Source organism: Oncorhynchus mykiss, chromosome 13, assembly GCF_013265735.2.
Source record: "Oncorhynchus mykiss isolate Arlee chromosome 13, USDA_OmykA_1.1, whole genome shotgun sequence".
NCBI classification, from domain to species: domain Eukaryota; kingdom Metazoa; phylum Chordata; class Actinopteri; order Salmoniformes; family Salmonidae; genus Oncorhynchus; species Oncorhynchus mykiss.
This window is the reverse complement of record NC_048577.1, coordinates 7,617,431-7,633,364: the sequence shown is the minus strand read 5'-3', so window position 1 is coordinate 7,633,364 and position 15,934 is coordinate 7,617,431. Positions and strand designations below refer to the sequence as shown.

Below are 15,934 nucleotides of genomic sequence, written 5' to 3'. Positions count from 1 at the left end.
TACAGAACATTATGATATACTGGTAATACTACACTTACAGAACATTATGATATACTGTCACTACTTTATCTCTAGTTGTAGTAGGTTGAAATGATGAGGTTTGTTTTTTTATGTTGTTATTCTCTCTTCATTCAGACCTGCAGGTGAAGGTGACTCCTGGCACAGTGACAGAAGGATCATGGGTTATACTGACATGTAGCACCACCTGTACTCTGACTGAAATCCCCAACCCCACCTACATCTGGTACAAGAATGGAGAAGAGCTATTTTCTGACTCCTCTCCCCAGTATCATTACTCAGTCAGTAGAGGAAGTTCTGACAGCTACTCCTGTGCCTTAAGAGGCCATGACAAACTCAGCTCTCCTGAAGTCACAGTGGGTGAGTGTTGTGATTTACCTCCAGAGATTTCCTCTCTTATGGTAAACAGACTTGATATTTTCAGTCAATTCAGATTGCTTATAAGTAACTATAGCTCATTACTATCTAACATGTTAGTCATACTGAGAATCATACAAATAAGCTAATATCATCACCATCTTCACCATCACCGTCAACATCATCATCATCATGTGCTTCATCATTTGTTCCAGATACTTCTTCTCTGAGCTGCTTTAGGGTGACCTACACCAGTAGAAGCATTTGTTCCTTGATACCATCAGTGGACCTGCCTTGCACTGCCATATATCCCACAGGTTAGACTGTGTTATCTTTAAGTCTGGTAGAGTAATTTTGTCAACTACAGAAGGAAACCAGGAAGTGTGTTTTTATATACTCTCATTCAGACCTGCAGGTGAAGGTGACTCCTGACACAAAGACAGGGAAGAGGACACTGACCTGTAGCACTACCTGTACTCTGACTGATAACCCCACCTACATCTGGTACCAGAACGGACAGTCTCTTGCTTGGCTCACTTCCCAACAACACTCTGTCTGGAGTTCTGAAACAGAGAGTTACTCCTGTGCTGTTAAAGGCCATGAGGATCTCCGCTCTCCTGCAGTGTGTGAGTCTGGATTCTATTGGGATAATTTGTAGCTAACCTTTCTTTATAACAAAGTAAGGCAACTTTCCAACTTCAATGTATATCTGAACAAAACTATTTAATGTATTTTCAGGTGTTCAGGGTCACAACCGCTGGAGTGTGACTTACACCAAGAGGAGAATCTGTGTCTTGAAGGGCTCCACAGTGAACATATCCTGCTCTTACACTCATCCCACTTGTTATATAGAACAAGGTTCATTCTGGTTTACAAAGAAACACCCTGTAGATCTCAGGTCATATCCAGAGTCTGCAGGTCGTGTGGAGTACAATAGGAACACAGAGAACCACCACACCATGACAATAACACACCTGACAGAGAAGGACTCGGCTGAATACAAATTCAGATTAATAACAACATACGACAGGAGATTTTCTGGCCTTCCTGGTGTGATGTTGACTGTCACAGGTAATACTTCACCTACAGTCAGTTGTTACTGTAATAGGACAAGTCTAATCACATGACAAGCCAGTCTGGAGTCAAATATGACTGATGTTTCCTCTTAGATATCCTGTTGGAGATGGATCCTATGTCTGTGTCAGAGGGGGAGAGAGTCACACTGAGATGTAGAACCCAATGTACAATCGGTCTCAACCCCACCTACATCTGGTACAAGAACGGACAAAGTCTGACCAAACCAATCACCAGTTATAACAGCCTGATCCTAGACCCAGTCAGCAGTGAGGATGCAGGGAACTACTCCTGTGCTGTAGAAGGCTTAGAGAGAATCCTCTCTCCAGAAGAGACTCTCACTGTCAGATGTGAGTACATGGGGTGTTGATATATCTACAGTGAAAGTCATTGATATCATCTCTGTAATACATGGTTCTACATTTCAGTGTAATATACTAATCTCTACTAATTTACATCATTTCTGTAATACATGGTTCTACATGTCAGTGTAATATACTAATCTCTACTAATTTACATCATCTCTCTAATACATGGTTCTACATGTCAGTGTAATATACTAATCTATACTATTTTACATAATCTCTGTAATGCATGGTTCTATATGTCATTGTAATATACTAATCTACACTAATTTACATCATTTCTGTAATACATGGTTCTACATGTCAGTGTAATATACTAATCTATACTAATTTACATCATCTCTGTAATACATGGTTCTACATTTCAGTGTAATATACTAATCTCTACTAATTTACATCATCTCTGTAATACATGGTTCTACATGTCAGTGTAATATACTAATCTATACTAATTTACATCATCTCTGTAATACATGGTTCTACATTTCAGTGTAATATACTAATCTATACTAATTTACATCATCTCTGTAATACATGGTTCTACATGTCAGTGTAATATACTAATCTCTACTAATTTACATCATCTCTTGCTTCCTTACATGGTATATGAGTTCTTATTTGCTCTGTCATCTTCAACACCAGATGGCCCAAAGAACACCTCAGTGTCAGTCAGTCCCTCTGGTGACATAGTGGAGGGCAGTTCAATGACTCTGACCTGCAGCAGTGATGCCAACCCACCTGTGCAGAGTTACACCTGGTACAAGAAGAATGGTGGTCACTATCAGTTCTCCTATGGGATCACAGGACCACATCTTGTCTTCAATCAAATCAAGTCCTCAGTCACTGGAGAGTACTGCTGTGAGGCCTGGAATGGGATTAAGACGGGGAGGTCTGAGTCAATCAACATTGATGTGAAATGTGAGTAAAGTACAGCTCAGTATCACATGTGTTCCTGTTAATGTTTTGTATAAGATGATTCTTATTTTTGATAGTCTGGCTTCACAGATTTTGATATGTCATGTGAAGTTGTAATTGCACCTTTATAACCCTCTGACGAATTCTGGTGAGGTAGTATACTACAGTCCTGACCCTCTGACATATTCTGCTTTACCAGACGCTCCACAGAACATCTCAGTGTCAGTCAGTCCCTCTGGTGAAATAGTGGAGGGCAGTTCAGTGACTCTGACCTGCAGCAGTGATGCCAACCCACCTGTGGACAAATACACCTGGTACAAGAAGAACGTAACCTCACCAAAAGCATCAGGACAGAGTTACAGCATCACTAACATCATCTCTGAGGACAGAGGAGAATATTACTGTGAGGCCCAGAATGGAAGAGGATCTATGAACTCTACAGCTCTGATGATCATTGTAGCAGGTAAAGTTACATCTTCAATACTTCAATACAGAACTACATGTTTCAAGCTGATCTTAATCATTGTGTTTTGACTGATTACACTTTGGTTTCTAATTATGTGTTGGCTTATGATGTCACAAGTTTTATAAGATTCCAAAGTATTAACACCTATTGTGTTGATATTCTGTAATGTGTTCGATTTTAGATTATAAGAACATGCCATGTCCTCATATCATCCATATTTTATTGTAGGGAAACAAATATCAGTTGTGACTGCAGCTGTAGGAATCATTGTTGTTGTTCTGGTTCTCATCCTCTGTCTCTCTGGACTCATGTGGTTCAGGTGAGTGAGATTGCATATTTTTTTATATAATTTCACTTTAGTCATTGTAAATTTGAATTTGTTCTTAACTGACTTGCCTAGTTAAATAAAAATAAATAAAAGTAACTTAATTTATTAATTGAATGATTGATATCTTCATACATTCATTCATGTACAAAACAGGAAGAAGAACTCCACATCCACCTCCAACACAAGAGACACAGCAGATGATGGACAGGTGAGTCTGTTGGAATCAGAAGGTGACTGTGATGACTGTGTATTCTTTGTGGAACATTTCTACTCCTCATGTTGTCTGTTCTTTCTCTCCATCAGGGAGACTCTAGTCCAGTGTATGACAACATCTCAAACATGGCCATGACCCCTACTGCAGCACAGACAGAGTCCACATACGACCAGGATGATGTTCACTATGCCAGCGTCCACTTCTCTCACTCCAAAAAACAGGAAGTGCCTCTGTACTCCACCGTCCAAGTGCCTCAGCCCCAGAAACAGGATGAGGATGTCCACTACGCTGCTGTGAAATTCAACCTCCCCTGTTCTGCCACCCAGTGAGCACATTCAGCCATTACAACAACATAGTCAATACTAGAACATTGGGAACACACAGCATTAAAGGATAAGTTTGCTTGTTTACAACCAAATCTGGATGGGGAGGTGGGGTGGGGGGTGGAAAGTTGAATCTCATTTACTGCATTTCTACACAATTAAAACACTTTTAAATGGTATTTGGAAAACAGAAAAAAACAAGCAAAAATCACCCCAGACATTATCACCTTGGCTGCTGAGGTTTATCTCACCTCAGTCCATTATCACCTTGGCTGCTGAGGGTCATTTCACCTCAGCCATTATCACCTTGGCTGCTGAGGGTTATCTCACCTCAGTCCATTATCACCTTGGCTGCTGAGGGTTATCTCACCTCAGCCATTATCACCTTGGCTGCTGAGGGTTATCTCACCTCAGCCATTATCACCTTGGCTACTGAGGGTTATTTCACCTCAGCCATTATCACCTTGGCTGCTGAGGGTTATCTCACCTCAGCCATTATCACCTTGGCTGCTGAGGGTTATCTCACCTCAGTCCATTATCACCTTGGCTGCTGAGGGTTATTTCAGCTCAGTCCATTATCACCTTGGCTGCTGAGGGTTATTTCAGCTCAGTCCATTATCACCTTGGCTGCTGAGGGTTGTCTCACCTCAGTCCATTATCACCTTGGCTGCTGAGGGTTATCTCACCTCAGTCCATTATCACCTTGGCTGCTGAGGGTTAACTCACCTCAGTCCATTATCACCTTGGCTGCTGAGGGTTATTTCACCTCAGTCATTATCACCTTGGCTGCTGAGGGTTATCTCACCTCAGTCCATTATCACATTGGCTGCTGAGGGTTATCTCACCTCAGTTCATTATCACCTTGGCTGCTGAGGGTTATTTCACCTCAGTCATTATCACCTTGGCTGTTGAGGGTTATCTCACCTCAGTCCATTATCACCTTGGCTGCTGAGGGTTATCTCACCTCAGTCCATTATCACCTTGGCTGCTGAGGGTTATCTCACCTCAGTCCATTATCACCTTGGCTGCTGAGGGTTATCTCACCTCAGTCCATTATCACCTTGGCTGCTGAGGGTTATCTCACCTCAGTCCATTATCACCTTGGCTGCTGAGGTTTATCTCACCTCAGTCCATTATCACCTTGGCTGCTGAGGGTTATCTCACCTCAGTCCATTATCACCTTGGCTGCTGAGGGTTATCTCACCTCAGTCCATTATCACCTTGGCTGCTGAGGGTTATCTCACCTCAGTCCATTATCACCTTGGCTGCTGAGGGTTATCTCACCTCAGTCCATTATCACCTTGGCTGCTGAGGTTTATCTCACCTCAGTCCATTATCACCTTGGCTGCTGTAGGTTAATTCACCTCAGTCCATCTACAAACACATAACCTATTAGCTATTCAGTTGTAATGTTATACACCTGAAAGGGAGGAAATATGGGAAATGATTCACACTGACACACTAATCAGAGAAGAAATAAAAACATATTACATTTCTAGCACTGTATTGTTTACATGTTGATAGTATTATAATGTAGAACTATAGGGAAGATAGGTCCTGTGAAGATGTTTATATTGAAACATATATATATTTTTAAGTGTTTGATTAGATTAGTACAGATTTTCTCAGGGCACCCCACATGGGGCCCCGACCCCAAGTTTGGGAACCACTGTAAAAACCTCTCTCTCTGCTTGCTTCCTCTCTCTCTCTGTCTCCTCTACTTCTACCTGCACCTCAGCCTCTCCACTGAGCCCCACATCACTGTCTGTCTCAGTAGCCTGTTCTCTGTAAAGGACTTAGTAGTGTATGGTTTACTCCTGCTGAGGTTGGCTCCTTTTAACGTAAGCGGCTTACTTCATCCTTCTAGCTGGCTAACATGCTTACCAGACCGGACATGTCGTGCGTGCGAGCGCCACAAAATACATTTAGAAATCCATGTTATTAAATTATAGCACCCACACTGCTCCCTCGCGCCAAGGAGCGTCTGCCATGCCAAGGGCTAAAATAGAAGTCCTTTCTATTTCTGACGCAGATCACGCTGAAAGTCCTGCCTCTCACATTTCCTCATTGGTTTATAGAAGCAGGTACCCACGTGCCATCTCATTGGTTATACCCACGTGGGTGATTGAAAGACTAACTGTTTTGCCGGTCGTCGTGGTAATCCTATGAAAGTTTAGATGTGATCACCATTTAAGTTCAAAGATAAAAAACCCTGGAGGGTGGAGAGATGACTAGAAACGATTCAGTTGGCCGTTTATGTGTGGATTAATTGTCGGAGTAGAGGACCTTGTGCATTTCAGGCAAAATAACAACACAATGTTTATATCCCAGGACAAATTAGCTAGCAACAGCAAGCTAGCTAAATGGGACAAATTAGCTAGCAAGTGCAAGCTAACTAGCTAAATTGCCATCCATGTTTGATGCTTTTCGACCTGTCCCCAAATGAATGTAATTTGTTCAGAGTTTGTTTTGATATTTTAACCTGCGTGTCGTGATCGCGTTTGGTGTGGGGGGGCAAAATAAATGTATGCACGATAGCGCACGATGGCGCGAAGCTGGTTTGGGTTCCGTGTAAGTAATATTAACCAGACCCCTTCAATGTTACTGCAATAGAAATGTCAGCTGGCAGCTATGCCCCCGACCTGACTGACATGTCTATGAGCGACTACTTACCAGTTTGTGCACTCATTTTCCGAGAGTGATGTTTTTGTTTGGTGGATGTCTGTAGAAGCGGCAGGAGTTGAGAGATCGTTCGGCATCTCGCAAACAGATTGTCAGCAGAGCTATCTGCTGGTTGGGGTATTTAGTTTCACGTCTCCCTCGGCCTATTCAGCGAGAAGGGGAATTAGCTGTTTGAAAGAACGGTGAATGTGCTGCTGAAAAGGCAAATCAGGGAGGAAGATCCGGGGGCAAACATAATGAACAAATCACAGTTCATGATTCCTCTCGTTCGCAAAGAGGCAGGAGCGATTAGTCAGATCAAGAAAATAAGCTTTGAACAACACTGGGAGCAATATTTAGATGTTCATTTCTTAATTTTCATTTATTCATAATACATTTTCTTTATTGTGTACAGTATATGTATTAGGCTATTATTATTATTTTCAAAACAAACATCAGGTGTCCTCATATGTAGTTACGGACATGTGCTCATTGGAGGAGTAGAAAATGATGATGTCATCAATAATGCATATTCTGCATTAAGGTAATTCATGCCTCAACACCATAAACAGGACGAGGATCTGCAATAAACTGCTGTGAAATGTAACCACCTCACTGCTGCCCCCCTGTGACCATATTCTGCATTAAGGTCATTCATATGCTGCTGCTTATTGTAGGAACTGTCATCAATACGCAAAACAGTTGACCCCTAGTGACTACTAGTGATGTCATTTCCTTTATCTACCAACCCAACAATGGACATCTCAAGACAATTACCATGACATGACTATAATGAGGGAGTGATGAGTTCCAAATGGCACTCTATTCACTATTTAGTGCACTACTTTTGACCGAGCCCTATAGGCCCTGATCAAACGTAGTGCACTATAAAGGGTATTGGGTTCCTTTGTTTCATTTCTGTTTCTCTCTCCTCAGACCAGCAGCAGCACAAGCAGCTGAGGTGGATGCCTCTGAGATCTACAGTACAGTCAACAAACCCAGAACCAAGAAGACCTGAACACAACAAACCCAGAAACAAGAAGACCTGAACACAACAAACCCAGAACCAAGAAGACCTGAACACAACAAACCCAGAACCAAGAAGACTTGAACATAACAAACCCAGAACCAAGAAGACCTGAACACAAAGGCCCAGAACCACAAACCCAGAACCAGGAAGAACTGAACACAACAAACCCAGAACCAAGAAGACCTGAACACAACAAACCCAGAACCAAGAAGCCCTGAACACAACAAACCCAGAACCAAGAAGACCTGAACACAAAGGCCCAGAACCACAAACCCAGAACCAGGAAGAACTGAACACAACAAAACCAGAACCAAGAAGACCTGAACACAACAAACCCAGAAACAAGAAGACATGAACACAACAAACCCAGAACCAAGAAGACCTGAACACAAAGGCCCAGAACCACAAACCCAGAACCAGGAAGATCTGAACACAACAAACCCAGAAACAAGAAGACCTGAACAGAACAAGTTTGACAAAAACCTTGTATAAATATAAATATAAATAAAACCTTGTATCAGGGGTTTGTGGTATGTGGCCAATATACCACGGCTAAGGGCTGTATCCAAGTACTCAGTGTTGCGTTGTGCATAAGAACAGCCCTTAGCCATGGTATATTGGCCATATACCACACCTCCTCAGGCCTTATTGCTTAAGTTTATAATAGCAATAACAAACTTCAGGGGTTTGTGGTATATGGACAATATACTGTACCACGGCTAAGGGCTGTTCTTGAGTGAATATGCCGTGGCATATTGACCATATACTGCAATCCCCTGAGGTACCTTATTGCTATTATAAACTGGTTACCAAAATAAATTGAACAGTAAACAAGTATTTTTGCATCATACCCGTGGTATATTGTCTGATATACAGTATACACTTCTGAAATGCTGTTTCAGCCAATCAGCATCTAGGACCCAAACCACCCAGTTTATAATAGTATGTAATAATATTTTCCATCCAGCAGACACTTTTATCCAAATTCACTCAGTCATTACAGTCATGTTCAAATACATGTATGGTATGTGTACTCCCAGCAGTGTCACGCTCGTTAAAATGGACGGTCCAAGGCGCAGCGTGAGTTGGGTTCCACATATTTATTTACAGTGAAACTTAAACCAAAAACAAGAAACATACAACGACTGTGAACTACGTGGTGCTGAATGCACTCACACAAAACAATATCCCACAATGCAGGTGGAAACAGGGAACCCTTAAGTATGATCCCCAATTAGAGACAACAAACATCAGCTGCCTCTAATTTGGAATCATACTAAGAGCACCAACATATACATTAAAAGACTAGAACACCCCCTAGTCACGCCCTGACCTACAACACCACAGAGAACCAAGGGCTCTCTATGGTCAGGGCGTGACAAGCAGGAATTGAACCCATGTACCATGCTGTACAAACTGGGCCACACAGAACTACTCTATTCACACTTAGAGTAGGAGTTCGGATCTAGGGTCAGTTTTGCCTTTTAAACTATGATGAATAAGTAGGACCTTAACATTTATTTTTTAATTGTAAACATTTCTGATTACAGTATCTTATATAACTATATATGTTTGTATGTTATATTTCTGAAGTAGACAACCTCAAGGTCCAGTTGTATTCTATATAACTATATATGTTTGTATGTTATATTTCTGAAGTAGACAACCTCAAGGTCCAGTTGTATTCTATATAACTATATATGTTTATATGTTATATTTCTGAAGTAGACAACCTCAAGGTCCAGTTGTATTCTATATAACTATATATGTTTGTATGTTATATTTCTGAAGTAGACAACCTCAAGGTCCAGTTGTATTCTATATAACTATATATGTTTGTATGTTATATTTCTGAAGTAGGCAACCTCAAGGTCCAGTTGTATTCTATATAACTATATATGTTTGTATGTTATATTTCTGAAGTAGACAACCTCAAGGTCCAGTTGTATTCTATATAACTATATATGTTTATATGTTATATTTCTGAAGTAGACAACCTCAAGGTCCAGTTGTATTCTATATAACTATATATGATTATATGTTATATTTCTGAAGTAGACAACCTCAAGGTCCAGTTGTATTCTATATAACTATATATGATTATATGTTATATTTCTGAAGTAGGCAACCTCAAGGTCCAGTTGTATTCTATATAACTATATATGTTTGTATGTTATATTTCTGAAGTAGACAACCTCAAGGTCCAGTTGTATTCTATATAACTATATATGTTTATATGTTATATTTCTGAAGTAGACAACCTCAAGGTCCAGTTGTATTCTATATAACTATATATGATTATATGTTATATTTCTGAAGTAGACAACCTCAAGGTCCAGTTGTATTCTATATAACTATATATGTTTGTATGTTATATTTCTGAAGTAGACAACCTCAAGGTCCAGTTGTATTCTATATAACTATATATGTTTGTATGTTATATTTCTGAAGTAGACAACCTCAAGGTCCAGTTGTATTCTATATAACTATATATGTTTGTATGTTATATTTCTGAAGTAGACAACCTCAAGGTCCAGTTGTATTCTATATAACTATATATGTTTGTATGTTATATTTCTGAAGTAGACAACCTCAAGGTCCAGTTGTATTCTATATAACTATATATGTTTGTATGTTATATTTCTGAAGTAGACAACCTCAAGGTCCAGTTGTATTCTATATAACTATATATGTTTGTATGTTATATTTCTGAAACAATCATCAGACTTGTGAGACTATATGCTGTATGAAGCTTAGAACCAGAACGTCATTATATCTGCTTCTATTATATTGTTTTACTTCACATGGTACTATTAGATGATACACGTAGTATAAGTTCGGTATATTTTTTAGTTTTTATGTCCAGGAAAGAGTTCTGCTTGATGCAAGGTTTCTTATCGCTTTTATCAAATGTTGTTGTTTTAAGCTGGTGTGTGAAGTGTGACTTTAATGAATAAACTTCATCGTCATTGTTTTCACCTTGTCATAACATTATCTTCAATGGAGACAAAATGGAAAGCTTTCAAAATCACACCTCTTCTACTGTCCAGTACATACAGTAACTACAAATAAGACATGTACATTGGTTTGGAGAGCAATAGTGGTTAATTCACCTTCATCACCTTCATCATGAATGCACAAAATATACAGACACTTTCAGAAGGAGCAATAGGCGGCAGGTAGCCTAGTGGTTAGAGCATTGGACAAGTAACCGAGAGGTTGAAAGATCAAATCCCTGAGCTGACAAGATAAAAATCTGACGTTCTACCCCTGACAAGGCAGTTAACCCACTGTTCCTAGGCTGTCATTGAAAGTAAGAATTTGTTCTAAACTGACATGCCTAGTTAAATAAAGGTTAAACAAAAAATATCCAGCACCTAGACACACAACTAAAAATATTATTCATTGTCATTTCTAAAACACAGACACAATATGACATAACATGGATGTTTGGAGTGTGGAGGGTAATTCAGTCAGCGAGGGCATTCCATTCCAGAACACTGAGAGATGGAACATTCTGGAATGTTCTATGATTGATAATAATACATCTCACAGTCAACAAATTCAGACCAAGCAGTGAGATTATTGATGGTTTAAAGGCTTTTGTTCTTCAAAGAATAACAGTCCACCATTTTGTCCAACTAGTAGTTAGAGAATATAATACATCCATGTTTAGTGAGAATAAAACACATCATTGTTTAGTGAGAATGGGATGTCATATAGAATGAGTGCTATGGTCTCCAACATGGCGTGGCTCTTGACCCCCTAACTGTTCACTGACCTTCCAAGGTAGGTGTCTCTCTTTGGGGACATAGAGGGTTAGAAGGGAGAATGGAGATCCCATGGAGAGGTACCTTTTATCATACTCATACCCAAATAACGTTTGTTTATTTTATTTAACCTTTATTTTAACATGGAGTACATATTGAGAACTAGGTCTCTTTTTCAAATGTGCCCTGTATATATATAATACACCATACATATACACATTATACACTATATACAGTACCATTCAAAAGTTTGGACACACTTACTCATTCCAGGGTTTTTCTTTATTTGTACTAGTTTTACATTGTAGAATAATAGTGAAGACTAACACATATGGAATCATGTAGTAACCAAAAAAGTGTTAAACAAATCAAAATATATTTAATATTTGAGATTCTTGAAAGTAGCCACCCATCAAGCGCTGTGTGTATCAAGAATGGTCCACCACCCAAAGGACAACTGTGGGAAGCATTGGAGTCAACATGGGCCAGCATCCCTGTGGAATGCTTTCGGCACCTTGTAAGTCCAGGCCCTGACAAACTGAGGCTGTTCTGAGGGCAAAAGTGGGGGGTGCAACTCATTATTAGGAAGGTGTCCTTAATGTTTTGAACACTCAGTGTATATACACAACATGAACAAAAGTATGTGGACACCTGCTCACAGAACATTTCATTCCAAAATCATGGGCATTAATATGGAGTTGGTCCCCCCTTTGCTGCTATAACAGCCTCCAATCTTCTGGGAAGGATTTCCAATAAATGCTGGAACATTTCTGCAGGGACTTGCTTCCATTCAACCACAACAGCATTCGTGAGTTTGGCGACTGATGTTGAGCGATTAGGCCTGCTGAAGCGTGATTCAGCCCTCCAGAGAGCGCGATTCCACCACTCCAGCTGACGCTTAACAAGGCCTCCGCAGTCTGTAGGGCCGTAGGAAGACTGGGCAGAAGGAGGAGATGGCAGGATCCACAACGACCAGGATTGTGGTGTTTCCCTGTGAGGAGGGGAGATTGGTGATGAAATCGACCGACAGGTGCGACCATTGCCGTTGTGGAACGGGTAAGGGGTGTAGCTTACCTCTGGGCAGTTGCCTAGGAGCCTTATACTGGGTGCACACCGAGCAGCAGGAAACATAAACCCTTACGTCATTGGCCAAGGTAGGCCACCAGTACTTCCCACTCAAACAGCGCACCGTCTGACCGATGCCTGGATGACCAGAGGAGGGTGATGTGTGGGCCCAGTAGATCAACCGGTCACGGACAGCAGACGGAATGTACAGACGCCCAGCGGGACACTGGAGGGGAGCGGGCTATGCACGTAATGCCTGTTCAATGTCCGCGTCCAGATTCCATACTACCGGCGCCACCAGGCAGGAGGCCAGGAGTATGGGGGTAGGATCCATGGGCCGCTCCTCTGTGTCATACAGCCGGGACAGTGTGTCTGCCTTCACATTCTGGGAACCTGGTCTGTAGGAAAGGGTGAAAACAAAACGGGTAAAAGCATGGTCCACCTTGCCTGACGAGGATTCAGTCTCCTCGCTGCCCGGATGAACTCCATGGTGCGGTGGTCCGTCCAGATTTGAAAAGGGTGTTTAGCCCCCTCAAGCCATTGTCTCCACGCCTGCAACGCCTTGACAACAGCCAACAACTCCCAGTACCCCACATCATAGTTTTGCTCCGCCGGGCTGAGCTTCCTCGAGAGGAAGGCACAGGGGCGGAGCTTAGGTGGTGTACCCGAGCGCTGAGAGAGCACGGCTCCTATACCAGCCTCGGACTCGTCCACCTCCACTGTGAACGCCAAAGAGGGATCTGGATGGGCCAGCATGGGAGCCGAGGTAAACAGAGCCCTTAGGTGACCAAAAGCCCTGTCCGCCTCAGCCAACCACTGCAAACATACCCATTTCAGCAGTGAGGTAATGGGAGTCGCTACCTGACCAAAACCACAGATAAACCTCCGGTAGTAATTGGAAACCCTAGAAACCGCTGCACCTCCTTTACCGTGGTGGGAGTCGGCCAATTACGCACGGCTGAAATAAGGTCACCCTAGGAAGGAGACGGACTGCTGGAAGAACAAGCATTTCTCAATTCAGGCAGAGGAAAAACAGTCGGAAGCAACTGCATCTCAACACTCCGGCCCAAGGGAAAAAAGCAATAGCGCACAAATACACAAAAGGTACAAAATACAGAACCACGGGTACATTTGTTTTGTCTTGTTTTCCCACACTCCTGGTTTACATCCCCTCATTACTCTATGTGGATATAATCCTCTCTTCCCCTCATGTCTGGGTGTGGTATTCTGTCACAGTGGGTGCAACTGGTCGAAAGGAAATCAGATGCAGGATAGCAGAGATGAGTGAACAGGCACACTTTATTCAGGCAGAGGAAAAACAGCCGGACGCGACTGCGTCTCAACACTCCGGCCCAAGGGAAAAAAGCGATAGCACACAAATACACAATATGGTACAAAATACAGAACCACGGGCACAACAATACCCCTCGCACAACCAGCCTGTAGCGTCACACACATAACCAACCAACAATACCACACACAGACATGGGGGGGAACAGAAGATAATATACACTTAGAGTAATGAGGGGATGTAAACCAGGTGTGCGGGAAAACAAGACAAAACAAATGGAAAATGAAAGGTGGACCGGCGATGGCTAGAAGACCGGTGACGTCGACCGCCGTGTAGCCCGAACAAGGAGAGGGACCGTCTTCAGCGGGAGTCGTGACATCCTCAACCCTCCAATTATGAGAACTGAAGAGATCCTGGACTGAACAAAACCACAACCGAAATTGAATTGAAGATAACCAAAACAAAACCTGGACTGAAAAGAACCACCACAGAACCTGGACTGAAGAGAACCAGCACAGAACCTGGACTGAAGAGAACTAAAACAGAACTTGGACTGAAGAGCTACAGCATCAAAACAAAGCTAGGCCTCACACCTTTATTCTCATACTATCATATTGTTACCATATCCAGAACGTTTTCCATAGTTTTAACATTTGAGTTCAGTTGTTCAGTTGCATTAACTTTCCTTGTATTGATAATTATGTAAATTGATGATAAATATATTATGCTTCTGCTCTTTTTCTGTGCGGTTTTGCCATTTAGATATTTTTTTAATACATAATGTGCTTTTCTCAGTGACTGATACTGATAACATTGCCAACAGCTTTTTAATGTGTAGTCTCGGACCAAGTTTATCTTCATGTGTTGAAATGATGTACTTGTATTGCTGTCAGACATTATTGAGCAATGGTATTAAGGAGAAGGAATATTAACACCGTAATCACACTTTTTTTTACGTAAAATTATGAATTTCTACCTACTTTAGATAAAGTATGATTCAGTGTAATTTATGCATTATGTTGTAAATAAGCTCAAAGTTTAAGACAATTCATTCAAAATGTTTTTTTTTTAATATTACAGTTTAGCCTGTCATTCTTAAAATAAGAAAAAGGTTTTAAACGTATTCCACAGTTATTATAATATTGTATGACATAATGGCTGTCAAGCATGTAAATGTGGCCGCGTTCGACATTGCAGCCAACTTTAAAGGCGAGTCCAGACTGACTGACCTACGAGTAATCTAAGGTAATTATTTATCATGCAATCCGATTTGTAGATCAGTCAGTCAGTCAGAATTTACCCGTCACACGTCACAGTTTTGATGCTCTTGAACACAGCGTTGTGTGAATGAGGAAGGAAGCTCTCTCTGAATCAGCATCTTGGTCCCTGACATAGAGTTGGATAGAGGGCACGGCTTTGCATCTTTTCATGATGGGTTCTGTGACAATACCGGCAGCTCAACTGACGGCTCTCTCTATTTTAAAGTAGTACATTTCTTCTTCTTCAACCTCCATGATTTTAATGACAGTCGATAAACAAACTGAAAGGATGCAAACAATGTTATGCCCATGCTTAAACAGCCTTTGTAGCTAGTGTGCCTTTTATCCAACTCTATGGTCTTTCACAACTTCAACCACAGACCTCATACCTCACAGTCAGTGTCTGTTTCCTCAGACTGACAGATAGTTCATTACAAGACCTCTCTCCCCTTCACTCTGTAAGTATGCTTGACAATATCTTAAAATATGTATAATTTATTATTTGTCTATAGCCATGAACCATAATCCTCTGTTATGAGCATGGCGATGCTATAGGAAATGATGTTGTTTTTGTTTTTCAGTTATGTACAGTTTACTCTGTAGATGTATTTTTGCATATGAATCTGATTGGGAGATATACTGTATGTGGTTTCATGTATCAGACTTTTGCATGTTCTTGTGAGGGTTCTGAGAGTAGTAGACTGTGGTGGAGAGGTTTGCATGTTCTTGTGAGGGTTCTGAGAGTAGTAGACTGTGGTGGAGAGGTTTGCATGTTCTTGTGAGGGTTCTGAGAGTAGT

At 41.3% G+C, this 15,934-nt stretch overlaps 2 protein-coding genes across 2 annotated transcripts in view; both read left to right on the top strand.

Annotated features, from left to right (window-relative positions):
- LOC110494997 overlaps positions 1–8,213 on the top strand; it is a 46,708-nt gene extending 38,495 nt beyond the window's left edge. The window contains exons 9-19 of the mRNA XM_036942568.1: positions 136–378; positions 591–692; positions 783–1,001; positions 1,114–1,446; positions 1,545–1,799; positions 2,457–2,732; positions 2,929–3,192; positions 3,424–3,514; positions 3,677–3,731; positions 3,827–4,062; positions 7,658–8,213. Of these exons, the coding sequence (XP_036798463.1) occupies positions 136–378; positions 591–692; positions 783–1,001; positions 1,114–1,446; positions 1,545–1,799; positions 2,457–2,732; positions 2,929–3,192; positions 3,424–3,514; positions 3,677–3,731; positions 3,827–4,062; positions 7,658–7,739 (2,156 nt within the window). The 3' untranslated portion in view covers positions 7,740–8,213. The remainder of the gene's footprint in view (positions 1–135; positions 379–590; positions 693–782; positions 1,002–1,113; positions 1,447–1,544; positions 1,800–2,456; positions 2,733–2,928; positions 3,193–3,423; positions 3,515–3,676; positions 3,732–3,826; positions 4,063–7,657) is intronic.
- The window catches only part of LOC118938521, a 75,501-nt gene that overhangs the window by 20,810 nt on the left and 38,757 nt on the right, over positions 1–15,934 (top strand). The gene's annotated exons all lie outside the window — the stretch shown is intronic.